The 25680-nt window shown below is 43.0% G+C and overlaps 1 protein-coding gene across 5 annotated transcripts; it reads left to right on the top strand.

Annotated features, from left to right (window-relative positions):
* Positions 1-1610: 1610 nt before the first annotated feature.
* csnk1a1 (casein kinase 1, alpha 1) lies at positions 1611-22605 on the top strand. Of its 5 annotated transcripts, none has more exons than XM_030766683.1 (11): positions 1611-2338; positions 2669-2775; positions 7546-7672; positions 7818-7916; positions 10992-11075; positions 13712-13851; positions 14380-14458; positions 15330-15404; positions 16024-16130; positions 16569-16681; positions 21187-22605. In XM_030766683.1, exons 1-11 carry the CDS (start codon positions 2216-2218, stop codon positions 21192-21194), a joined length of 1062 nt encoding a protein of 353 aa, XP_030622543.1. In that variant the 5' UTR covers positions 1611-2215; the 3' UTR covers positions 21195-22605. The 5 variants fall into 5 exon arrangements, with proteins under 5 accessions (XP_030622543.1, XP_030622541.1, XP_030622544.1 ...); XM_030766681.1 differs by having other exon boundaries at positions 16569-16717; XM_030766684.1 differs by lacking the exon at positions 10992-11075 and having other exon boundaries at positions 16569-16717.
* The last annotated feature ends 3075 nt before the right edge of the window (positions 22606-25680 follow it).

Raw genomic sequence — 25680 nt, 5'->3', positions numbered from 1 at the left:
AATAGCTCTATGCAGCTGAAACATGAAATGCCAGTGGTGTTGAAGGTGAAGGGAGACAATGATCTACTCTAACCTGCTCTGGCAGACAATCAGCAGAGCACAATAGAACCATGTTAAAAAACAAATCCCTGGGGATCAGGCTTTGCCCAGTGTTTCAGTGAAACCCTATGTTTGTTTAATTTAATTGAAATTGTTTGTTCTTGTTTGACAAATTCTTGACATAATCCCTGTAAAGTTCTTTGCTCTACTTTACAATAAACTGCAGTTGTTATCAATAGAGTTGTTTACTGTGTTTTTAAACTCTTTCCAAGACGTTAACTGGATACTATGTAAAAGAAATATGTTGTTCAGTTAAAGTAATGGGAAAATGATTCTGTGAGTATGCGTCTTTTTTTCTCTCTGTTACGTTTTTCTGATGGTCCAAATTACATGTTTCAGGGAAAAACAAAACATCAGATAAGCTCATTATGATATTACCATCGAGAGATGTATGTTTTGTTCAGTTGAAAGACAGCAAAAGGAAGTAATGAGATCCCTCATTTAGAGAGAAAGAAAGAAAAGGATGGGGGTGGGAAGCTGCTTACTGAGAATTGCTTTGTTTTGTTTTTCTGCTGTGTGGATTCCTTGTTATCAGAAGTTCTGAAAGTTATAATTGTGAGACAATAAAAAAGCCAAACTCAATGCTTGACCAATCGTGTGTGTGTGTGTGTGTGTGTGTGTGTGTGTACACAAGTCAGTTACTAGTCACTAATTCTTTGTCATTTCCAAGTGAACTCCTAAAATCTTCCTTGTTTGGACCCAAAATTTCTACTAGGTGTACAAACAACACTCCGCTTACAGACAAATGAGAGTCTGGCAGGACCAAGAGGTTAAGACTGGAGATGAACTGGTTTGATATATATATAAAAAAAACATGTTTTCTTGCCAATAACGAAACTCATCCATTTGTTTCATACAGACATGGGTCTGCTTAAAAACAATGTCTTTGACATCGAGATAATTTTCAATTGCGTGTGATTAAGTCACAGTTAAAAATGTGAAGTGACTCATCAAAAATTAAACTCGGCACTACTAGCTTGTACCGCTTACATTAGGGAACATATGTCAGGAATAGTTCAAATGGCAACACAATTCAGTAGGTGGCACCAGTGATCCGTAAGTACAGTGAAGTTTCAAAATGAAACTAAATGTCTAACCATCGCGAGATAACGTCTGAGTACACGCACACGACTTTACTGAAGATTATAAAGGAAAAAAATGAGGTATTAAACATTGTTATGTCTATCAAACGTTTGAGCATTGTTCAGATACACAACAAGACATAAACTACAGATGTTTAAGAAAGTGTGATTTAGATTAAATAGTTGGGAACAAAATATTCAGTCCTCGCCATTTTTAACGCTTTGTGTACAGTTTACTGATCCATAAGTATAGAAACTGCGTCTTATGATCTCTTGCTGTTCTCGTGCACGCTCGTGCGTTGCCTACGCTCGTAACCGCAGCTTCTGACATCACAACCCCTCCCCTGCCTGCAGCTGCTCGCACCACCAGTGTCCCTCGCGCTCGCGTCTCTTTTTTCGTTGAGAAGAAATCTGATTACCTCGAGACGAGCAGTGGAACGACAAGATGGCGGAGTGAGTGGGTTGCGCTTTGGGAGAAAAGCTGCAACTCCTCTTATTTCTACAAAAAGGTTTAAACGAAAACGGATAATTAATTTATATATGTGAATATATTCAGAAATTCTCTTTCATTCAAGAAAAGCCGCCCCTCTAACCGAGGTGGTTTAAAGAAAAACGTCGCTGCGAGTATAAGAGTTACAATTCCGCTGGTGTCCTTTCGATTTATTGCTAGCAGGCTAGCTGCTAGCCAGTTATTGGGAACATTAGGTAGATGAGAAGCTCGTTTTGACTTTTTTTCAGGGTAGTGAAAAGTGGTGTGTACGAACTTGGACGGCAACGCTGTGTAACAGAAATCAATGTCCTTGATCAACAGTTCGCCTTCATGATCAGTTAGAGAGCTAGCTAGCTAGCACGTCGTTTACCAGCGAATTGAAGAATTCTGTCTAGCTAGCAAGCTAGTATAGTCCGTACACAGAGTCGACTAAGACAAAAAGGACTGCATGTTCTGATAACTAGCAGGCCGGAGGGAAGCATCTGTTCAATCCCAGAATATAGCCGTTTTAAACCGATTGAGAGTTTCTCGTGATTCTGTGGACATGGCAAGCAGCAGCGGCTCTAAAGCCGAATTTATAGTCGGTGGGAAATACAAGCTTGTTCGAAAAATTGGATCTGGATCCTTTGGTGACATATATTTGGCAATCAACATCACAAATGGAGAGGTAAAGTTTCCAATCCACACTTCTTCCCTAATCGCAAACCTTTGAAAGACAATTTTGTCTTTAACATTAGAGACACAGTGTCAGAATTGTGATCAGACCAGATTAAATTGGTGTTATTAATGACAGACCACAGATTAAGATTATTTTCCACGTAGGACTTAATGGCATTTACAAACTAGTTAAGGTTTGTGAAATTTATAGTCCACGTTAGCCTATTTATCGTATTTCTGAAACGTTAAATATTGTAGATCATTTTTAAATCCAGATAAGCAACCTCTAGTCAACCACTTGTAACAGATGTCGTTGACAAATCTGCTCTTAATATTGTAGGAGGTAGCTGTAAAATTGGAATCGCAGAAAGCAAGACATCCTCAGCTGTTATATGAAAGCAAATTGTACAAAATTCTTCAAGGGGGAGTCGGGATTCCACACATCAGGTAAGAAAACCTTGAAATACAGCTAAAAGCGTAGCTTCGGTTTAGCGATTCGAGTAATACGACTTAGCAGGCATTAGCTTATTTTATATGATGACGGTGAAAATGCGTGTATCTGCTATACAGTCGGAAAAGGGTTACATGTCAAATGGAATGTCAAGTGAAATCGCCGTATACGTGAATTTACTGTTGTAAACTACAGCGTCTTCCTATGAGAAATATGGCTAGCCTGTATCGTTTGCTGTGTTGGTAGGTTTGGCTAGTTCGCGACGGGGGAAGTCAGCCTAACATAATCCAGTCCCACGGTTACAAGAGATATTCCATCTATTTTGTTTCTAAGTCTAATGGCAAATTTTGCTGGTTTGCTACGTGAATCGTCGACCCTTGTGTTTGTGACACGAACCTCGTCGTACTATGTTCTCACAAAGATATTTTCTGAGTTGGAAATGGCCGCTCCTCTTTTGTTGTGTTTGTTCCAACATGTCCTCCTCGCTTAGAAAATGGCGGCTCAGAGCTAGCGAAAACAACTTTCTGGGCCTACTGGCTTTGTTTGTCAAGGTGACTCAAGATTTAGTGTGTTAGCAGGAAAATGCCAAAAATCTGATATGCTGTAAAACTTTCCCTCAAAAATGATCAACAGAGAAGTGTGTTTTTCATTCCCCTTTTAGACAGTCATCATAATCTAAATGGGTTAACTTATTTAGTTTCTTGGTTTGATCTAGTCTACCTCTCCTACATGCATCATTTGTAATTCGTAATCAAATGAACGAAAAGGTTAGGTGCTGGTCCAATTTGTTGACCTTTTTAAAAACATATTAGCAACTCGACACAGTGTCGTCGTTAAATTGGTTTATACCAGTATACCAGAAACTGGGCCAGTCGCATTAATTTTTAATAGTGTGAGTGAGAATTAACTTTTCAAATTCAGGCTATTTTTTTTCTTTTATGAAGAGAATTTTATGCGTTGGTTGCCGAAATAAGCTCGAGGCCGTTGAACGGTGAGTTAATGGAAGCGGTGGGGCAGCTTGGGTTTTTTTTGTGTGTGTGTGTGTGTGTGTTTTTTTTTTTTTAATTTACTTTGTATAACATTCAACGGCCTGTATACTCATCAAGCTGTGCCTTTCCTATTTTAAGCCAAGGCACACAAACGGCCCTTGGACCGAACATTTTAAAGTGTAGAGTTGTAGGTGTATTTAGTCATTTGGATTATATGCTGAGTCAGAAGACATGCAAACACCGAGCTGTTGAGGATTCAAAGAGGCCCTGATTTGACAGTGAATCCTTGCTCCGTGACCATTTGATGTGTTAGCTTGATCAAAGTGGCGAACTTTTGACATTGAGTTCTGTCCATATATGTGGCAATGTGTCGTTTTAGGGTACAGCCAGCCATTTCAGTCTAGTTAATGACAGTGAAGAACAAAGGCTTTAGATGACGTTCTCAGTCATTGATGTTTGTTTGTTTGTAGCTCCCTACCACATGCTTTATGCTGTGTGTTTATGTTTGTGGTAAGCAAGTACTGAAAAGAAACCACTGTTAATCTGGCCGTAGGCTGGCAAAAAGGACGGTGGTTAATGTAGAAGGTTACTTCCTGTTAATACACTCCAGGAGCACTAATTGCACTACCTTGTCCCCTCTCAGGTTAAGTGTATATATTTTTTTATTCCTGTGTTATCAGATTGTACTGTCGACAGGATATCTTTTTATATCTCTGAGGACTCTGTCATAAAATGTCCATTTTGAGCAAATGTAAGCGCCACGTGTTTCACATCATTACGTTGTGATTTTGTTGATCTTTGTCCCCTTGAAGTATTGAAGAACTGTATCCTCCTGATGTGGAATGTCATTGGTCAATATTTTATAGGATTGTGTGTTTGCACTTGTTGTAAAACTTGTTCTCAGCAGCACTAAGCATCTGTGCTCTGCTTGTATAGCACTCTGGGTATTAACATAAGCAAGGACTCATTGCCCTGAAGGGGCCAGACAGGATTGATTGTGAGGCGATAAGTCAGGGATAGTACTTATGTATGGGACAATCTCTTAGCCTCCTGCCCTGGATGCACCATCTAATATCCATGTGTAGAGAGTCAGCAGGCCAGGTTCATAACTTGCTGCAGTGGTAATGTGGTTTGGGGAAAACCAGTGTCTTTCAGCAGCCTTGGTATAGGGTTATTCTTCCTGTGAGCAACCTAAAGGACAATTGTGCATCTACCAATGGGGTTCACCTGTGTCCACAGTTCAGCCTAGATTTAGCAAAAGCGGCATTCTCTAATCCATAACCACATCCCCCTATCACACTTACTTAATTTAATCAGTTTGCAGGCATGGTTTTACTCAGCTGCATCAGTCCCTTTCCCCTGAAAGTCGACATTTCCTTTGTCGGGAGAGGCAGCTGACTGCGTGATGTCACCAGCCGTAGGAACATGTCGATTTGTCACCTTTATCTTAGGCCCAGTCACCAGTGGACAGTCCTCAAATAACTTGATGTGTCTAAAGCGTCTGTGTCGGAGGTGCCTGTTTCATCTTCACGTACCTGAAACCTGAACACCAGGATCTGATCCAGTTATTTAACAGAGCTCAGATCAGAGTTTGTTTACTTCATCTCAGATACAGTAGGTTGTTGTTGGCAGGTTTTGGGTTGGCAAAAGTTCTTCCGTCATAAGTTTATCTGTGGGCCTTTGGCGATCAGGTGGACCCAGAGCCTTTGGTAGGAGTCACCGGCCAGAACCAGAAAGCAAACTACAGGAGTTTGTCGGATTTTCTCAGGATCACCCCGGACAGATTTTGTTTATGTAATTGGCTGATTCTCTGGATTCGAGTATGATCAGCAACACCTTGTAAGAACTGTAAATTTTGGCCCGTGTCTCAGATGTTTCCCTCTTCAGACCAAGGCTTGTTCTCTCGAACTGGATGTACTGTGTAGTTTGCAACTGAAAGGAAAAGTACTCCGGTGAAAAGGGCTTATCCCCAGTCCCTGACTTTTTTTTTTTTTAAGGTCGAACAGTGTACCAAATGCCTGAAGAACCTGCTGAACAAGCCGCCCTTCCCCCACACTCCCTAAAGCTACTCCGTGCTCCTGCTCGTAGAAAGGAGAGCTTTGTGTGCTCTTAAAAGTCTTTTATGTAATGTGTCCCGCACTGAAATGTCTTGTTGAATTCTGGCTTACAAGACTAAAAGCCACTACATGTTTCCGTTGCTGGTGTAGACTCTGAAAGCGAAACGTATGGTTGTGTGTAACATCGACGTTTGTGTGGGGACGTTTTTCTTGTTTTGTTTAAAGCTCAGTCGTTTTTGCTGCTGGCCTCTGTGAAGAGGAAATGAGTGTCCCTCTGTGGGGCCTGGGGTTTCCGCCAGCAGTAATGCCTGTTGTTCACAGAGTTTTGCAATCAAAGCAAAAGTCACTGCCTTGTTTCCCATATCAAATGTGTAATTCTCTAAACCAGAAAAAATATATGCTACTTAATTCACCTACCTAGGCTTACCTCAGACTGTAGGTCCAGTTTTTGAAGAGGAAGTGATGTCAGGCAAACAACAGATCAAAGACTATTTGTTTATTGTAAGCTGTTTTAATTCTGATGCTGTTTTAAAATAGGTATGTCCAGGGAAGGGTTTGAGTAGGTGCTAGAACAGGAAAGCTAGAAAGTCTGTTTACCAGTTCAAAGTGCACATCTGCCTCATTGCAGTGTCATTGTGAAACTGTTCTGATGACCAGTGACGTCTTTGTCATTTCTGTAAATGCTGTAGCCGTACCACAGGCAAAACAAGCAGTGTGGACTAGAGCGCTACCTCTCTTCTCCACAATACCTCTTTGTTTGGCTGGATCGCGGGCATGATGGTTGCTTGGTGACTGCTGTGGGGGTGTATTAGGGAGGTGCAAGACTTCTGGTGACCTCCGTCAGCTGAACTATGTGGATTAGGGCCTGGGAGTAGGTTGCTTTTAACATTCAGACCACACTGTTAATGATAAAGACATGTCTGCCAGCTCCGACCAACAAGTGCATGTCGTTTCATGAAGGCCTGTTGAGTAGCTGCTGTCTACAGCAAGAAATTTGCCTGTTATGACAGCAGTGACCTGGTTTTGTGTGCCTGTGCATATTTGGTTGGACTCATTTTTGACGTGTTATATAATGTCACATTAATGGACACTAGTGGTGTAGCTTGTTAATTGACAGGACTGCTGTTCCACTTTGGAAGTGTGAAGTTCACAGAGACCAACAGTCTCATGGTATGAAGCTGCCCAGAGAGTGCTTCTGTGGAAAGGTCTTTTAATCTCAGGCGCTTTTAACCGGGTTTTATACATGCTGTTAGTCCAGAGGTGATCTGTGAATGTAGATATGTTACCTGACTGGTAAGGTTAGATGTTTTGTATCTTGTTTAAGAACAGGAATCTGTTTTTTCCCCCTCATCTTCGTTGAAGATTCCACAAAATCGTGGAGTACTTTCCCACCAAAGTGATTTTTGCTAAAAAAAGGATTTTGTTTTTCCACATTGATTATCTGTAACGTACCTCAGTTCAATGAAGAGAAGTGTGACTTTTTAATAGCTCAATTAATTCTAATCATTTTAATTTGACTGGTGCACATGTGATCTCTCTTGCAGTGTCTGTGCAGAATTGCTGAGTCATTTGTTGGTAGCGTAGAAATGATTTGATTATGAATTATGCTGATTTCGGTTGAATTAAGAGTTTGGTTTAGGATTTTTTCTTCATATCCCGCTCTCTCGCTCTCGTAACTTCTACTGATCTCAGAGCTGATGTGTTTTCTGTTGTCTTGCAGGTGGTATGGCCAAGAAAAGGATTACAACGTCCTAGTAATGGATCTGCTGGGCCCCAGTCTGGAGGACCTCTTTAACTTCTGCTCCCGCAGATTTACAATGAAAACTGTTTTAATGCTTGCAGATCAGGTAGGACTCCGTTTTGACTGAACGTGTTTTTGGCCCAGTCTCAGAACTGTGTTGCTGAACCGGCAACAGCAGTTCCTGTAAAGTTTTCTCCCTGGATTTCTCCTGACACCATTTCACGCCTTTTTTGTGTGTGTGTTTTCCTCAGATGATCAGCAGAATCGAGTATGTGCACACAAAAAATTTCATCCACAGAGATATCAAGCCAGACAACTTTTTAATGGGCATTGGACGACACTGTAACAAGGTAAGCTCTCTCCACTGAAGGGAAAACAGTTTGAATGGTCAGCTGAGGTCTGCGTCAGGACATCTTCAGCGACCTCCCTCATCCCTTTTAGAACCACTTTTTAAAAAGGTTTCATACAGTTGCATTCTCTTTACGGAGGGGGGGGGGGGCTTTCATCGTCACCGTTGTCAGTTTAGCCCCTGCTCTGTCTCTCCAGTGCTACGTTTCAGAGGTAATCCATAAATACTGCTAGTCATTTGAAGAAACTGTGATGTCTGTCACAGTACTGGTTGGCCGCGGTAACCGGCCACCTTTGGGCTCAGCCGAATGGTCCGCAGGCCGCATCAGGTGAGTGTGATAGAGCAGTAGAGGACGGGAGAACGAGATGAAAATGAAACACGCCCCTCTCACGTCCAGTTTACAGCTCAACGAAGCGCTGGGTTAAGAACCAGCCTGTTGGTACAAGACAAATGCTTTGGCTTGGACTCCTTTTGGATCTTACTGGTCTTTAAGGAGAGAAAAAGGCTGCTGCATGATGTGTCGTATTATTTGATCTTTTTTTTTTTTTTTTTTCTTTTTTAAATAATCTTTTTCATTGTTTTCTTGGGGTTGTTTGTTTGTTTGTTTTGGTTTAGTTTTGTTGTGGTATCTTTCCTTCCTGCAGAGAATCATTTGAGGTATTATGTTTTGTGTTTTTTCACATTCACTGTACCTGAAGTTGCCTGATTTTTTTTTTTTTTAATTTATTTTTGTTTGTTTGTTTATTTGTCTTAACTTTTTTTTTTTTAAATTTTATTTTGTTTCAAATTATTTTGAGCCCTTGCAGACAGGCAACATTTGGCAAAGTTAAAGTATGATGAATGTTAATCAAGAGACCGACCAGAACAAGCTCTGATGGTTAGCCAACACTGCAGTGTAGCACTGCTAGTTTAGTGGTTATCAAAAACACTACGGTACGCTTCAGTACTAAAGCATCAAAAGCCTGTATTACTGTTTTTGGCAGTGCTGTATGAAGTAAATGTTTACCATTGTGTGTCTGTGTGAATGCCAGCCTCGAGCTTTTTTCGAGTTTTTTTTCTTTTTGTTTGTTTTTAAGTTTTCGTTTTTTTTTTAATACAAAACACATGATATTGTCAGTTTCTTTTTTTTTTTTTTCCTGTTTTTTTTTTTTGCGCTAAAAGAAAACAAACAAACCCACACCGCAATAAAGTATGCTCCTGCAAAGCGTTGTTAAGATGAAGCACTGACATCCAGCGCGAGAAGTCCTGATCAGGAAGGGCTGTGGACTCAGTAGACGGGAGGATGTGGCACAGCAGTGGCTGAAACTACCCCTGTCTCCTCTGGTGTCGAATCAAAGGCCTGTCCTCTGTCCTGATTTACGCTCTGCTTATATATATCCTGCCACTGTGGTCCTCAAGACCATTTTAGTGAAAAAAAAATGACACAATTTTCAGTCATAACAAACACACAAACCGCGCCCCCCCCCCCCCCTCCTCAAAACAGGTATGGCAGTACCACATTTATAAAGTTAGTCCATATCAATTCAACATCAATTCTCTTCATTTAGTGCATGGCGCAATACTAGTATTGTGTCTTCAATGTCCCACCTGAAAATTGGTGTAGGGAATTTACAAATCGCAATCATTGGCTGAATAGACATATGATAGAGATGGACCTTCGCCTCTTTAAGACACTGTAAGGTTAAGTCAAGGCCAAGCACACACTTTACTAGAGCTCAGTCTGTTTTGACTGACGTCTCCGTTAACCTACAGTGTTAGGTTGATAAACCAGACATTAAATCCATCCACTGAGCAGGTCACTTAGCCCAACCCCCCCCTCTCTCTCTCTCAACACTTCCCTTAATTCCATTGTGTGAAAACCATACTCGGCTTGGCATCTTCGTAAACTAATTGCTTGCTCTGTTGCTATATTCTGGGCTGCTGGATAGAAACGCCTAAAGCCAAAGCCCTGTGTACAAAAGATGCCCCCCCCCCCCTTCCCCCCACGTCTCTTGCAGCTGTGCTAAATTTACTCTCTTACTGTATTGGCAGCTATATGCAGATTTAGTTCATGCTCTTTTACTTTTCTTTATGTCTTCCTTTCTTTTTTCTTTTTCCTTTCTTTTGTGCACGCTATTGCTCTGTCTGGTTCTATAGAGCTTCTCCCTTCCGAATTTGGCCTCACCAAATGCCAAAGAATTCTACCCTCTTCCTTACTGAAGGTGCCCCACTGTTTCATAGTCATTGGAATTAAAACGTCAAAAGAAACCTTAATTATCTGACTTGTTGCTTCATATGAAATCTTAGTGAGATGATCGGGTAGGGTGATTTTTTTGGTGGCTGCATTTGTTTATTTTGTTTCTGTTTTTTATTTTTGGTTTTGTTTGGTTTTCTTTGAAAGCTTCTCATGCCTATTTGTGGAGTAAGTACCCATTTGTAGTGAATGCCCGTAAAACGAGCCTTCTTTTAACCCTAGTTGTGCCAGTGAGTCAGCTCCGACTTGTCTGCTCGCAGGCCAGTTTTAACTGTACCAGGTGGTTCAGACTTTCACCCCTCCATGGCCTTCTCATTGTGTGGCACGGCTAGCGTTAAATGCTGCAGAATCAAACATGCCTCCGCAAAGTCAAAAAAGAGAATCAGGCTTGGAAATCATTGGTGGATATGATATGTAGATCACTGGGGATTGGGTGGCCAGTAGCGCCTTATTTAACGTTCCATTAGGGCTTTCTGGAAACGAGGCAAACTGAGGGGGGGGGGCCCCCGCTTTTCATATAGAATATACACCCCCCCCCTTTTCCCATCCTTAGTCCAAATGGCTTGGTGCTTTTCTTAGCCCAGGCCGACTTCCAGAAAGTGGTCCAGCTCTTTTCTTTGTTTGTTTGTTTTTTTTATTTTATTTTATTTTTTTTGTTGTTTTTTTTTTTTTGCTCGGACACTTGCTGGTGGACGAAGGACGGCCTCAGGCTTTCTCTTCCCCCTCCTTTTGCTCCTCCTTCTCCCGTTCTTTTTCTGAGCCTTGGTGTTGCCTGTCTGCGTTGGCCGTCTGGGGTTGTCAGCAATACTGTTTGATGCACTGCACCCTCTATTGTTTGTTCAGTGTTTAGAATCTCCAGTGGGGAAGAGGAAAAGAAGCTTGGCTGTTAGTTCTTCTCAGGATCCATCTTTCTCAGGATTAAACCAGGTCTGAAACCACAACCGCCTCCTAATTTACTCCCCCCAAACGTCCCCCTTTTTTTTGTTTTTTTTTTGTTTTTTTTATTTCACTTTTGGCGTTATTTATTTATCTATTTATTTATTTATTTATTTCCTGTTTCAGCTCCTGTGTTTATTTTGAATTTGATCAATAATTATTAACACTTGTTGGCATTAAACCAGACACACATGCTAAACAGAAATAGGAATGAAGTCTTAATCCAGGGAGCAGGGGTCTTAATCCAGGGAGCAGGGGTCTTAATCCAGGGGGCAGGGGTCTTAATCCAGGGGGCAGGGGTCTGTGCAGAGGGGGTGGAGAGACATTGTGACTAGAGAGAGGGTGAACGTGTCGGGGGGGGGGGGGGGGGGGGGGCGGGGGGTTTGGATAAAAGAAGTCAAGCGTGGCATGGTCTTGGGGGAATACTTTTGAGAGTTTTTTTTTTTAATTGTTTTGTTGACTTTTTGAGTTCCACTTCTGACTGAGAGTTTCCATCTGCCACTGCTTTTGGCCTCTTCTCCATAGAGGTTATAGACCAACCACCAAATTCACCAAGTGGGAGATGACCAGTATACCTGTGAGGACAGACAGCGTAAGACAGAAAGTTAGATGAATGTTCTTTATTAGGAGGTAGCGGTTGTTCCAGTTGATAGGGTGACCGTTGGATCAAGGAAAAGAAGTCACACCCATTTTGCATGAGTTATAAATGGAAGAGCTCCATGTGTGTGTATGTGGGAGAGACAGAGGGAGAGCTTTTCAGATCTCTGTCTAAAAAGAGAACTTCCATGTCAGAGTTACCTGTTGAGTCACAGGAGATGTGTAGTTAGCCCAGGTTACTCATGTAGAGTAGCCCACTTCTGTCTTCCATTTAAGGAAAAGAAAAGTCATCAGAACTTGAACTACCAGAGAGACAGAGAGAGAGAGTGAGATCCTCCATTAGAGGCTGGAGCTTTGGCCTGAACCAGCGGCTTGCTGTTTGAGACAGTGCTGACGTCACACCCTGCTGCTGGCCAGCGGCCAGAGGCAGAGAGAAGAGAAAATGGAGCGTGTTGGGAAGGCTGGCCTGAAACGCCAGAACAAGCACTGGCAGAAGTGTGGTGACACCCCCCCCCCCCCCTTTTGGGTTTTTGGTTGTTTTTTTCCCTCCTGGTTGACTGAGTCCTCCAGTTCTTCAAACTAGATTGTCCTTTTCTTTCTCTTTCATTTTGCTTCTCTCTCTTTTTTGTTTGTTAATAGAAAATCTGCAGTTGTCCTTTTGAAGTCTGTAAGTGTTTGGTCTGCCTGAACACCATGAGTGCCTGATGTGGATTGCTTGCTTTGATGCGGTAGATTTTGAACATTTTCTCTATCAGTAGTGTATATGTTTCATTGTTTTTGTTTTCTTTTTTCTTTTTTTTTTTTTTTTTTTTTGGTAAATGTAGGGCAGTCTAAAACTCGTCTGATGAAAGGAAGTGAAACCCTACGTGATGATAAATGAAATGAACTCCACCAGCAGTGCATGCACGGGCATGACACTGTTATATCTGGGACACTGACGTAGCTCTAGATTCTGTGTTGTTGCGTTTTAGGTTTTTTGCTCATTTATTTGTTTGTTTTGCTGTTGAACACAGAGGAGGGGCTCACAATGGTGACCTGCATGTTAAATCTTTGAGTGTTCAGGCAGAAATGTGAGTGATAATGAAGCATTGAGTTTGGCCATGCTGTTACACTGATCGTTTAGAGTTCTGTCTGTGTAACTGTGTGGAATGTGGTGGTGTACCCACTGCTGTTCTTATCGCCTGACCATTTCTCACACATCACAGCAGTTCCTCTCGCGTACATACGCTCTGCATTTCACAAATGCTTTAAGTCATGGAACCATCTCCATTCCAGACTGGAAATGGAGTAAGAACTGGTTGATGCTCCTCTGAATGACCGTATATTTCACCTATTTTCAGAGTATTTTTAATGATCAAAACTTACCTTTGGACTAAAGAGTACAGTCAAAGGTTGTCTGGGGTCTGATGACAAAAGTAGAGGTGGATTGCTGAGGCTTTTTTAAGCAATGAGTGGCAGTAGCCTGTGTCACTGCCTGTGATTTAGGTCATCCAGGTTGTCCATGAAAGTTTAACAGGTGGTCTGATCAAATATCCTTGAAAAGAGGAAAATAAGGTTTTGAATCTTTGGTTGAACCAAGGAAACTGTTTCAGTTGGTTTCAGTATTAGTTACCTCTGGCTGAGAGGAAAAAGAATTATAATTCTTGTCCATGTGAGAGCTTAAGTATAGCTGTTTATAAATGCTCAGTGTTTTTTTCTGAGGCCAACTTGTGCGGCCCAAACGAAACGGCATTTTTAAGGGTGTGGTTTGATTGTGTTAGAAACCTGTAGAGTCTCCTGGTGTACTTTGTTTTCTTTTAGACTTTGACCTTACTGTTTCTTTGATTAGTCATGAGTCTTGTATTGTTTAAATGTGACTGGCACTCTGGCCCAGGGCAGACAGAGCAGGAAGTGGGGGGGGGTGTTGGGGTGTACCAGCATTCTCCATTTTGTTTGACTGTCCACCCATTGAGCTTTGCAGAATCTCAGTGTAACGTGTTCTGGGTTTTTTTTTTTTGTTGTTTTTTTTTTTTCTTCATTTTTTTGTGCAGTTGTTCCTCATTGACTTCGGTCTGGCCAAAAAGTACCGGGACAACAGGACAAGACAGCACATACCTTACAGAGAAGACAAAAACCTGACGGGGACAGCTCGCTATGCCAGCATCAACGCACATCTGGGCATTGAACAGAGGTATCATTTCCTCAGTGTCTTTGCTTCTGAGGTCTGTTCTTCCCTTTTCTGTGGTCACGGCCGCTCTCTCGTGCCCCCGTGCCTCCTCACTGACTAGATCTCACGGGAGGCTGTACTAATTTCCATTAACCCACAACCACATCTTTGATCGGCTGGGCTGGGACGCCAGCATGTGGCTGAGTCTGACACAATAAATAAAGATGAGGTTCCACTCGCCCCTCTCCATCCTGCCTTTCTACAGTCGTTTAAATGATTTATGAGCAAAGCCTATTTACTTGACCTTTAGGAGTGGTGAGGCATGTTACTGGTCAGCAAGTTAATTTAAGGTGTACCCGTACCCAGGACAGGCCCCTCTCCCTCTCTCCCTTCATTATAATTGGCATTTCAAAGGTTTACCATCCGTGACATTTTAAATGTCTTAGCCTCCAACAGGCATTGTTTTTAATGTTCACACTGTCTCCAATGTGTAAATAGGTTTTTTTTTCTCTTTTTCTTTCTTTTTTTTCCCCCCCTGCCACCGCATAATAGTCGTCGGGACGACATGGAGTCTCTAGGATATGTGCTCATGTATTTCAACAGAACCAGTCTGCCTTGGCAGGGACTGAAGGTAAGCCACACTGTTAACCAGGGCCTCCCAGTCACGTACTGGGACACTCACTGGAGACCAGTATTGTTGTTCTCATTACGTATATGGGACACAGTTGTTATCAGGTCATGAACAGTGTAACTGTGATCTCGTCACTGATGCGTTTAGTGCAGCTGCTGTTTGAGTGTGTGTAATTACCGTCTTGAGCTTTGGGGTTGTAATCTGGTCTTATTTCCAGTTTTTCTGATGCACAGATTTATTTTTCACGGCCTTGTAACTTTGACACACGGTATTACACAGTAAATACTGATATGCTTGGATGGATAGAGTTAGATTGAAGGGTTGCCCGGGGGATTTCAGACGATCTCCTCTGGTATTTTCAGAAACATTGCTGTCTTTTTGAAAGACCACTTAAAGAAATATTGAAAACTGATCTCAAGATGTATCAGTAGTTACGGCCATCAGACCAAACCAGATGAGGCTGTGTGTATTTTGTGTTTTACTCAAAGTTTAAAGGCATTTACCGTCCCGTGTTATTTTTGCTGTCTCTCGGTTTGGGCTTTAGACTTGCATAAGCCTAATTTAGCAGTATATTCTAATAGTACCACAAACACAAAGCTGTAAAGAGCAGGACCTCGAGGAAAGTGGCATGCGGTGTTACGGCCGTTAGCTCCCTGGCCACGTAAAGGCTGTAAATGGAAGGTAGGGACACGTGGCAGGGCCAGGTGCGGGACGACAGGCTGACAGGTGTTACCTGAAACAACCTCTCTTCGCCACGGTGCTGTTTGTGTCCGCCTCTGCTAACGGGGCTACGCGGTGACAAAACCGCGAGCGCTGGCTTCAGACTGTGGCGCCCGACGTTTTCATTTTTCTCTCCCCACATGTTCCGCAGGCCGCAACAAAGAAACAGAAGTACGAGAAGATCAGCGAGAAAAAGATGTCGACCCCGGTGGAAGTGCTGTGCAAGGTACGTTAATTTACACACGGCCGTCGCTCTCTCGGAGAGCTGAGTCATTTTAGCAGCCGCCGGAAACGCTCGCCCGTGTTTGCACGGGCCGAGGATCGTTAAGTCTGATTAAAGTCCGTCTCTGCGGAGCGGCGTCTGAAGATGGCCCTTTGTGGCAGAAATAAAGAGATTAGATGAGACGTCAGGGTCGGGCCGTGCCCAGCTCTGCACTGATTTGGCTAAAAGTGCCGGGACTCGCCTTACAGGAGCCGAGGCAGAGGCCGCGGATATAAATATCTTAAACTCTTCCTGTAAATGCAGAGTTTAGCCTGAGAGCTAAAGACAGTGGCAGAGGCAGCAGACAGGCAGAAAGTGAATGAAAGGTCTCTGCAGTGCCTTGCGTGTCTGCTCAGGCCTGTGATCCGAAGCTGGGCTTGGCTTGTGTAATTGCAGGTTTGCCTTTTCCCCTGTTGGCGACCGCTCCCTCCTCACTAATCCCCGGTAATACCGTGAAGAACAAGAATTTACCATTAGGCGACATTTTAGATTCTCCAGCTGAACGGTCAAGCCCAGCTGTGCCGAGGGAGTATTTGCCCTCTGTAATTTTCAACGTTATGTCGTCCATTCTCCTTTCGCCCAGGGCTTCCCGGCGGAGTTTGCCATGTATCTGAATTACTGCCGTGGGCTGCGGTTTGAGGAGGCGCCTGACTACATGTACCTGCGTCAGCTCTTCCGCATTCTCTTCAGGTGAGTCTCGCTTTTCCTGGCCCAAACTCAGCCCTGCACCTCCCTCTGGGCCAGATTCTCACACGCTCACTCTCGAGTCATGACTTGTGAATGCCATGCTAAGTCAGGGTGGAGTAATTGAAGAGTAACTATCACGGTGAAGAAATCGGAGCGGTTAAGAGTTGGATTTCAGATTTTAAAGCTTGGTTAAAAGATGGTCTAGAGTTTTATTTGAAATAAAGAGCTCGAAGCTATTTTCAGCTCTCTCTGATCTGTTTTCACATCTTCATCATGTTCTATACTGTTTGTTTGACACTAATACAGTTGGTCTGAAATTGATTTAAGCCTTCAGCATTCATTTAATTGTATGTGGATATGGCTATTAATGTCCTACAACCTAGACTCAAAGCCTTGGTGTGTGTGCGTGTGTATGTGTGTGTGTGTGTGTGTTTTACACAGGACTCTGAACCACCAGTACGACTACACGTTCGACTGGACCATGCTGAAGCAGAAAGCGGCCCAACAGGCTGCCTCCTCAGGGGGACAAGGGCAGCAGGCACAGACCCCCACAGGCAAGCAAACTGACAAACCCAAGAGTAACATAAAAGGTTAGTAGCAAACAGCCAAGCGACGTTTTCAGTGCAAAATCTCAGACACCAATTGCTTTCATTTTTTGTGCAAAGAGGTTAAAAACACAGAACAAAAAACAAAACAAACCAAAAAAGATTATCTTTGGATTTGGAACATTCTCTCCAACAGATTAATAAGGAGAGAGAGAGAGAGAGAGAGAGGAAAGAGGAGGAAAAAAAATAATAAAAACAACAGTGTTAGTTTGAGGAGGCATCGAAAACAAAATTAAATTAAAAAAAAGAAAAGAAGTACAATTGGTCTGTCTTGCAGATGCAAAGACGTCCTTGGGAAATTTGACTACTAACTTTATACCAAAATGTCTATGTCCTTCTCTGGGAAAAACGGTCTATCCTTCTCTGGGAAAAACGGGTGGCTTCCCAATCTTTCCGTCAATGTTAAACAAATCATAACAAACCCTTCTGTGAATTAACCCCTTTCCAAATGACATTTACTCGATTTGACAGATTTCTGCCAATCACTGTTCCTAGATCTAACACTTGTTTATATCTATTGAAATTGTTTTCCATACGACAGTTCATATAGGGGAGAGTGGGACACGTGCTAACGGTCTATTAACCTTTTTTTTTTTTTTTTTTGCCACAGAGTTTGTAGTGTGTTGGTGGCTGGATGCATATGAACGTGTATTGTTGTATGTGAATACAGTGACTGTGATGTGACTCACCACTGATGTCTCTTTAATTCCAGCTGAAGATGTGTCTCTCTCTGTCTCTGTGACGGAGAGCAGAACACGCTCTCGGGTCTTGACGGACGGAGAGTCAGATCGTTTTTGAAAAAAAAAAAAAGAGCCTGTGTTGCGTTTGTAAACGTAGGCGTAAGGAAACCCAAAGCTGTTTTTAAATGACGTGCAGTCATTAGTGACTGTGTCGCTGTTTAGAAGTGTAGAAGGTGCAGTGAAGTGGATGTTATCTGCAGACATAGATAGAAGGCTGGCCCATGTCAGATGCCTCCTCCCTCATATCAGGCCTTAATGCCAAGCGTGTGCTGCTGTTTAAGCGCCAGCGTTCGATACAGTGCAGAGAAAGAGAAACAACAGAAAAGAGGCTGAGGCACATGTGTCGTATCAGGACGCGGGTTCAGATGCGGGTTAATGTTATGGTTAAAAATGACATTGCTGGCGTCCCTTTCGTGTCCTCCTTTATATGTGTGTGTTTGTGTGTGTGAAGCTCACATGGCAGAAGAGGGCCACGGTCAGTTCTGGAGAGAACAGTCTTTTTGGACACGGCACAGTGTCCTTAACGACACCCCCCCCGCAGCGCCGTGCGTGTGTTAGAGCCGTGTGACGTGGTGGAGCTTTAGAGCACGGAGGATTAAGTGCTACCTTTCTCATTGACGTGACACCGAAAGCACTCTCTGCATAAAGGCTGTCTGCATGACTGTCTTGTGTCGTGTCTGCCTCTCCAGGCGGGAAGGCTTTGAATTCACTGACTTATGAATATGAAATCAAAGCCAGGGGTCTGAGGCGATACCTTTCCCTGCTGTTGGCAGTGGCCGTGTGCAGTGAGAGGCCACCGCTGGGCTGTAATTAGGATCTGAGGATGACGTGATGTTGGCCTAATCCTTTGTGTACACTGTCTATATTTTAATATGCTCCCACATCACTCTCTGCCTCTCCCTCTCTCTCTCCCTCCCTCTCTCTCCCTCCCTCTCTCTCTCTTCCTCCCTCTACCTCTCTCTCTCTCCCTCTCTCTCTCCCTCTTCGGCATCTCCTGGACTCCACTGTGGACACAGAGAGATGTCATCAGCGGTGCCAACGAGCATGCCTCTAGGTTTATCTTTCAGAGGTCGTTTTCAGTGACTAGACTGGTTATTTCTAGACATTTGAGAAGGAACCTGGTTACTGGCCCTTTAAGACGCCCCTGCTACTGAAGAGTGCAGAAAAGCCAGGGCCAAGAGTTTAAGGACCAAAACCATGAACAACTGAGGCCTGAAAGAACTTTATTTGCAGAGGATAGCTGGTTTCTTGGATACCAGTTTGACTTGGCCATTGCTGTTAGGCCAGTAACAATGGAGGCATTGTTAATAGGAGCTTGTAATTTCATCCCATCTGAAGCACTCAGTGGTGTGACCTTAAGTGCATTTTGTGTTAAAGATGCCACGTCAGCATAACTCAGCAATGCCAGGTGAGGCTCACCACACACTGGCCGCAAAAAGCTGATTAGGGTGTTTTGTTTTTTGTTTTTTTCCCCCCTTTCTTCTTTGCAGGTGTTTGTATTCAACCTGTTCGATCTCTGGTCTGTCATAGTTATGGTTGTCATAGTTACACCTTCAGACTCCCAAATCCTAACACCCCAAACCTTCACCCTGCAGTTACCTAGCAAACAGTTCAGATCCATAACATTTTTTTCTAATAGGGAGAGAGTTACCAGGCATGAGAAGAGCTGAAAAACACAGATGTTCTGAGACGTTTCCTTATACTTCAGAACAGAAACCTGCCTATTTTTCAGTCGTTTTAGGAGCAGTTAAAGGCAGTTTGCTAATTTGGCAGAGGCTGTGGCAGAAATAGCACACACATGGAGAATTGAGTTGCCCTTTAACCTCTTTTGGAACTGTTACGTCAGCTGGTCCCTCCACGCCAATGAAACGAAATCCGGATACTTGAAACGTCAAGAACTTCATAGTCCTGTTTGGATCCATTAGTGTTCCCTGAAGAGCTTTCACTATCAGGTGTCTCACAGAACGAACACATTGACGGAGCAGAGATGCGAGAGAACAAGAAAATTCCGTAATGTCTGCCTTAGAAGATGCAAGCAGTTCCCACATAGTTTGTGGGGGAGGTGTGTGTGTGTGTGTGTGTGTGTGGGGAGTTTGAAAGGAAAATCTGAGCGAGTTGTTTTTGTCTTTTTTTTTTGTTTTCTAATTAGTTTTGCATTGATTAGATCTTTTTGCGTTGTTGTGTCTGTCGTTGATAAAAGCTGCTGTCTGCAGGAGAAGCCGGATGACTCTGCAGTTTGAGCCGGATGCTTCTGGAACGAGGCAGACGACACGAGAGCTCTGGTTAAGAAGACCCAACTTAAAAATGTTCAATTGAGAGTGGTCGTGTATGGAACTGACCTGAATTTTTTTTTTTTTTCCCTTTACTAAAGTCCTCCTCTGAGGACAGAGAGAGGCTGGTCTTCATTAGTCTTCTCAGGGCTGCGTCACAAAGAGAAGGGAAAAAAAAAGATTGTGCTTAATTGTATCAGCAGCAGACGCTTCGACTGACACGTGAGCCAACGGAGAGCAGTCCATGGCTCCTCATGGCCGTTATTTACCCTGAACTCGCTCTGAAATGTTTGCCGCTGCCGCTGGCGCTGCCCTCCTGTTTGTTTGAGGTTCCACGAATGACGACGATAAACTCTGTTTATTGTAGAATTGTTGAGTTCTGTCCAAATGAACTGTTTTGGATGGTCCGTAGGAAACTTAGCCCCCCACCCTCCTCACCCCCCCTCCCCTGTTCCTCCCATTTGGGTCGGAGATTCCTGAAACGACAGCCGCCGCGCCCCACTGAGCTGATTGTGTGGTTACCATGGCAAGAGCGGTATGGTAATGGAGACCTTCTGATCGTTGAGCGACCCTGTTGGTTGGGGTGACCTCCCACTTGCAGTGATGCGTGAAGGGAGAACAGAATAGTCACGTATCTGATTTGTCTTACAGTATAATGCAGGTTTCAGCGATATGCTTTCCCAGAATACAGCTTCCGTAGCGCAGGGGAAAAACAAATGTTGGAAAAAAAAACAACAACTTTAGCCTTTTGTTTGAAGAGTAATTTGGTTCTTGTAATTGCCCTTTTCAGTTGGCTTGTCTGTGATGAAGAGGTTTGAAATGGAACCTGTGTAGTGACTGGGCATATATCACAGAATCATTCTGTAATTCTCTCCTGTCGTCCTTTTCTCTGCATCTCTCTGTACCTCTCTCTGTGTCTGTCTCTCTCTCTCTCTCTGTCTCTCTCTCTGTCTCTCTCTGTGTCTCTTTCTCTCCTGTCGTCCCTTTCTCTGCATCTCTCTGTACCTCTCTCTGTGTCTGTCTCTCTCTCTCTCTCTCTGTGTCTCTCTCTCTCTCTCTCTCTGTCTCTTTCTCTCCTGTCGTCCCTTTCTCTGCATCTCTCTGTACCTCTCTCTGTGTCTCCCTGTCTCTCTCTGTGTCTCTCTGTCTCTCTCTCTCTGTGTCCCTCTCTCTGTGTCTGTCTCTCTTTCTCTCTCTGTGTCTGTCTCTCTCTCTCTCTCTCTCTCTGTGTCTCTCTAGCTCTGCAGCAGTGAGTCCCAGCTTTGCTGCAGAGCAGGACTGATGACTCGGCACTTTTTTATTACAGGACCGAGTAAGCGCCGTGACCGTCTGCCTTGTTCGTTACACTCTTTCAGCCTCATTCAGACGTCTGTGTTGCTCTCATGCTTAACCCTTTCCTCCCTCTCTCTCTCTCTCTCTGTCTCTCTCTCTCTCTTTCTTACAGGTTTCTAAGCATTAAGACAATGTGCTGAAGCAGAACAGAGAGGTCGTAGCAGGACTTGCCTTCCAATCACCACGGCGACAAGGATCAAATTCAACAGAACCCGCCAGGCGTTGTGGGCGACCCTTTTCCTGTTAAAGAACTTTTGTTCCATATACTATATATGTAATCGGTATATATAGATAACATGCTCAGCATATATCTATATATTGGTATGTATATACTATATTCACACCGAGAGCAGGCTTGGTATGGTTCAAAGCTGTAGCCTTTTCTATCGTTCTGTCCCTGAAGACGCTATTTTCTTTTTTTTTTTTTCTTTTTTTTTCTTTTTAGCTTTCTTTGTCTTTTTTTTTTTCTCCTCCTTCTGTTTCTTCAAAAAAACTGAAACGTTAAAGAAAAACAGCTGACTCACTGAGGATGTAACTGTGCTCCATTGCCAGTGTTTTCCCGGAGTTTTGTATTCTCCAGGAAAACCGCTGGGGTTCTCTCTCCTGAATTGTCAGCTGCCTGTAGAGCGGCTCAGCCCCCCCCCCACCATCCCTGTTTACTCTGTCACTGAGGTGACATCCACCCAGACACAGCAAACTGTCAAATTTGAAATGTCTGATACTCATTCTCTCTTTATTCCTTTTGTTTGTTTTGTTCTGTTTTTGTTTTTTATTTCATTTTTTTTTTTCCTCATATTCAAAGGAAGTGAAACGATGTAAGACTAAATCTATTTTAATTGTTATGGATGAATCTCCTGGGTATTTACTAAACAAACATTGGGTTTTTTTTTTTTTTTTTCTTAAGAGGTAACAGAGACTCTGCCTGCTGATATGTGCTAGAAGAGCTTCTATTGTGAGAATGAAAACCATTCTAGTGACTACTAGGTCTCTCTTTAGAACGCTGCGTAAACTATATTGTACTTGGTATTCTGAAGTCTAAAAAAAAAAAAAATAATAAAAAAAAATAAACTCCACAAAAGCATATTCATTACAAATTAGGCATCTCACCACTAAACCTGTATGTTAATTGCTTAGAAGAAAATTGTATGCGTCAAAGATTTTTTTTTTTTTTCCGTCCTTATTTTGTTTTTGGAAAATGGTGATATTAATGAGAAAGTATCCATTCGTTAGGTTTGTTTAATTGCTATGATGACACTTTGCGTTTTGAGTCTAAAGAAAAGAAAAACAAAACAAAAAAAAAAAACCATGCTCACTCCACCCTTCCCGTTATCATTTTTATATACGTATATATACATACACCTTTTTTTATCAGGAAAAAAAAATTACTTTTTTCAGTTTTATAGAGTTGTCTTTCCCTGTTTTGAATGGATCATTTTGGGGAAAGGGTGTTTTTTTTTCGTTGTTGTTGCTTCTTCCTGCGGTGAAGCAGCTCCTCGTGTAAAGTATCTCTGGGACTTTCTCTGCGACTGAACCCCCCCCCCCCCCCCACACCACTGTTTAGAGTGGTGACCTCTTGCTCTTCGGTTCCGTTCTCTCTTTCTTTTCTTTTTTTTAAATATTATTATTATTATTATTATTATTATGATGATGGAAAAAGGTGTTTGTTTGGAGGGTTTCTTTTCTACATAAGTTTGGATCTTGTGAGGCAAGATCGCTTTAAAGTTTCCTCTCATCCTTTCACCGCAGCAGATGCACATCAGTAACCCAGCCATCTCCTCTTTCTCCTCTGACCCAGCTTGAAATATTTTACTGCTGGACATTCTATAGAAGTGTAATTTATTCCCTTTTAGCATGTCAGAATAAATTAAAAACAATGACTTCTCAGAACCACTGTCCCGGACTCTGTATGTGAAGAGAATACAATGAGATTCGCCGTGGGCCCAGCTTGGATAGCTGATTCCTTTTTTTTTCCTTTTTTTTTTTTTTACTTTGTCTTTTCCATTTGTTCTAAACCACACACACACACACACACACCTGTGAAATAACACACAACCTAAGCATCAAAAGTGTCTTTCAGTTACTATGAAAAAGCCAACAAAAAAAAAGACTTGAGGAAGAAAAAGTGCTTGGATCTGCAAGAGGAGACAGAAAAAAAAAAAGACAAAAAAACTCGACTTGTCTAAGTGTTTTGATGGAGACTGAAGAGAGGAAGATTTGTGGAAATGGTCTTAAGGTTGTACTGTAATTTAAACAATGCAGTTACTGTACACTGGTGTTGTGGGGGTGATGGGTAGTCTTAGCTGCTTGTGGTGTTTTAAACTTACAGGATTTATATCTGTAAATATTAAAATGGCTTCAAATGGCTGTTGTGGAAAATGGTTTATAAACCGCACATGAACACTGACATGTGAAGGGGGGGGGGGGGGGGGGGGTGTCTGTGAAGTCCTGTGTCTGAAACATTTCCACCAAGACTGGGTGCCTTTCTGTTCCCATGGGGTTCTGTTGAAAATTTGTTCTCAGTTCTAAATGGACACAGATTGTGGGATGGAGAAAAGCCATGTGTATTTAAAAAAAAAAAAAGTAAAACATGTCTCTGTTTGAGGGCTGGAATGACCTCAAGTATGGAGAAGGTGGGTGGATTGTTGAAACCTCAGGTCTGCAGTACACCTCACCGTGGTCACACAGATTCACATTACGCGTTTTAAGCCCCGCCTCTTCAACGCCCGTGCCCGTCAGGAAAGAGGCAGGCCAACGGGAAGTGGCGCCTTTTTTTTCTTCTTTGAGGAAGTACTTCATTAACTCGGGCACCAGAAGAGTAATTCAGTCTCCTTGCTTAATTTAGACTTTATTGTTTATACAACAGTTTTAAAAAATGTTCTAAATCTGCTTTTGAGTGTGGCAGATTGAAGGATCTTCTGCAATTGGCTGTGCCGAGTGTCAAATTGTAGGCCCTATATGGACAGGACTCTGTTAGTGGAGCTGCTATGATCCAGGGTTAAGGGAAATGCTGAGTGCGTGCGTGGGGGGTGGGGGTGGGATTAGAGACGGGGGAGGGGGTTGTTGCTACACTGGACTGGAGAACAGTAAGGGGCGTGGAGTGAAAGAGTTGGGGAAGTCCATCTGCTGTGAGGTCAACACGTGCGGAAAGCAGCTGCTGGCAGAAGGAGAGAGAGAGAGAGAGAGAGGGGCCCCAGACAATCCGGCAAATGGACGAGACAGGCGACGCACTGGCCTGTCCATGTAAGACAGGACGATATTTAAATATCGTACAAGAAATCCCTGACTTTGCTTGGAGATAATTATTACATCATGCTAACATATCTCACACACCTGTATGTGCTATGTGGTTTAACCTGTGAGAAAAGGTCAATGAAACATCCACGACTGATGGACACGGATGCGTTGTCAAGTCAGTCCCTTGTCAAGGCTGTGGTGTCCAGTCAAGCCCTAACTCCAGTGCTGAGCTGTAGTGAAACGTCACGTGCAGGGCTTGTTTCCCCCCTCCCCACTCTGTAATGTAATCCTCGTGCCATGTTTATCCCCGTTTCAGAGCCTCCCTCGATTCCCTACCCCAGTGCTGCACTTTAGCAAACGCTGTACCACTCTGTATATAGGGTAACTGAGCAAACGCTGCACCCCTCTGTATATGGCGTACAGTGTGTGTGTGCAATCACTGGAAATTAATTTTTTAACTGAGCAAACGCTGTACCCCTCTGTATATAGGGTAACTGAGCAAACCCTGTACCCCTTTGTATATGGCGTAACTGAGCGCGATCTGGGGTAAACTCAAGAGGAGAGAGAAATTCCTGCGATGTCTAATGTTCTGTTAATGCGGGTTGTTGATGAAGACCAACCAGTGAGACGGTGGAAAACTGCGAAGTGCCTTCATCTGTGCTCACCTCAGAACAGTGCGCGGGCCCATGTTACAACTAGTCTGTAATGGCAGTGCAGAAAAGATGGAATTATCAAGCGGCAGTCATAAAGTTACCGCACTACTGTTTTGAAGGGGGTTGGCTCATAAGTAATGCCTCTCTCGGGATGTAAACGTGAGCCACTTTGAAGGCCAACCAGTTATAGCAAAATAGTATTGGAAATGTATTAATCAGCATTTGCTGTGAATGTAAATTTTTTATAATATGGAGGCTGATTTAAACTGTCATTTGGAAGCATATGAAACGCATCATATCCGCCAGACGTTGTAAACAAAGGTTTCAATCAGTCGCCAGGCTTCCATTTCAACCACAGTTACATTGTGTTACATTACACACTGTCATGTTCCGTTCGCAAAGACAGACAGCTGGGAACAAAGAGTTCTTTCCACTAGCATTTTATTAGTAATAAAGAGTAATCTGTGGAATTAATTTGAACAAATTGATCGGAGCGACCTAGTTACGGTGACGGTACATTAACTGTTTCGCCTGCACGGTTTGGAGACGGAATCTGCAACAAGAGCTAGTCTAGACAGGATGTAGGGTGGAATCATGTCTGACTGCAAAATGTCACCTAAAAGACAGGTATGCAAGTGTACTTGTAGCAGGAACGTTCATCGTTAAGAGCAGGCTTGTCGGAGGCCTATAGGCCAAAATTCGATACCAGTGGTAATAGG

This window comes from Chanos chanos, chromosome 2 (genome assembly GCF_902362185.1).
Source record: "Chanos chanos chromosome 2, fChaCha1.1, whole genome shotgun sequence".
NCBI classification, from domain to species: Eukaryota; Metazoa; Chordata; class Actinopteri; order Gonorynchiformes; family Chanidae; genus Chanos; species Chanos chanos.
Note: the sequence above shows the minus strand (reverse complement) of the source record. Positions and strands in the feature narration are given on the sequence as shown.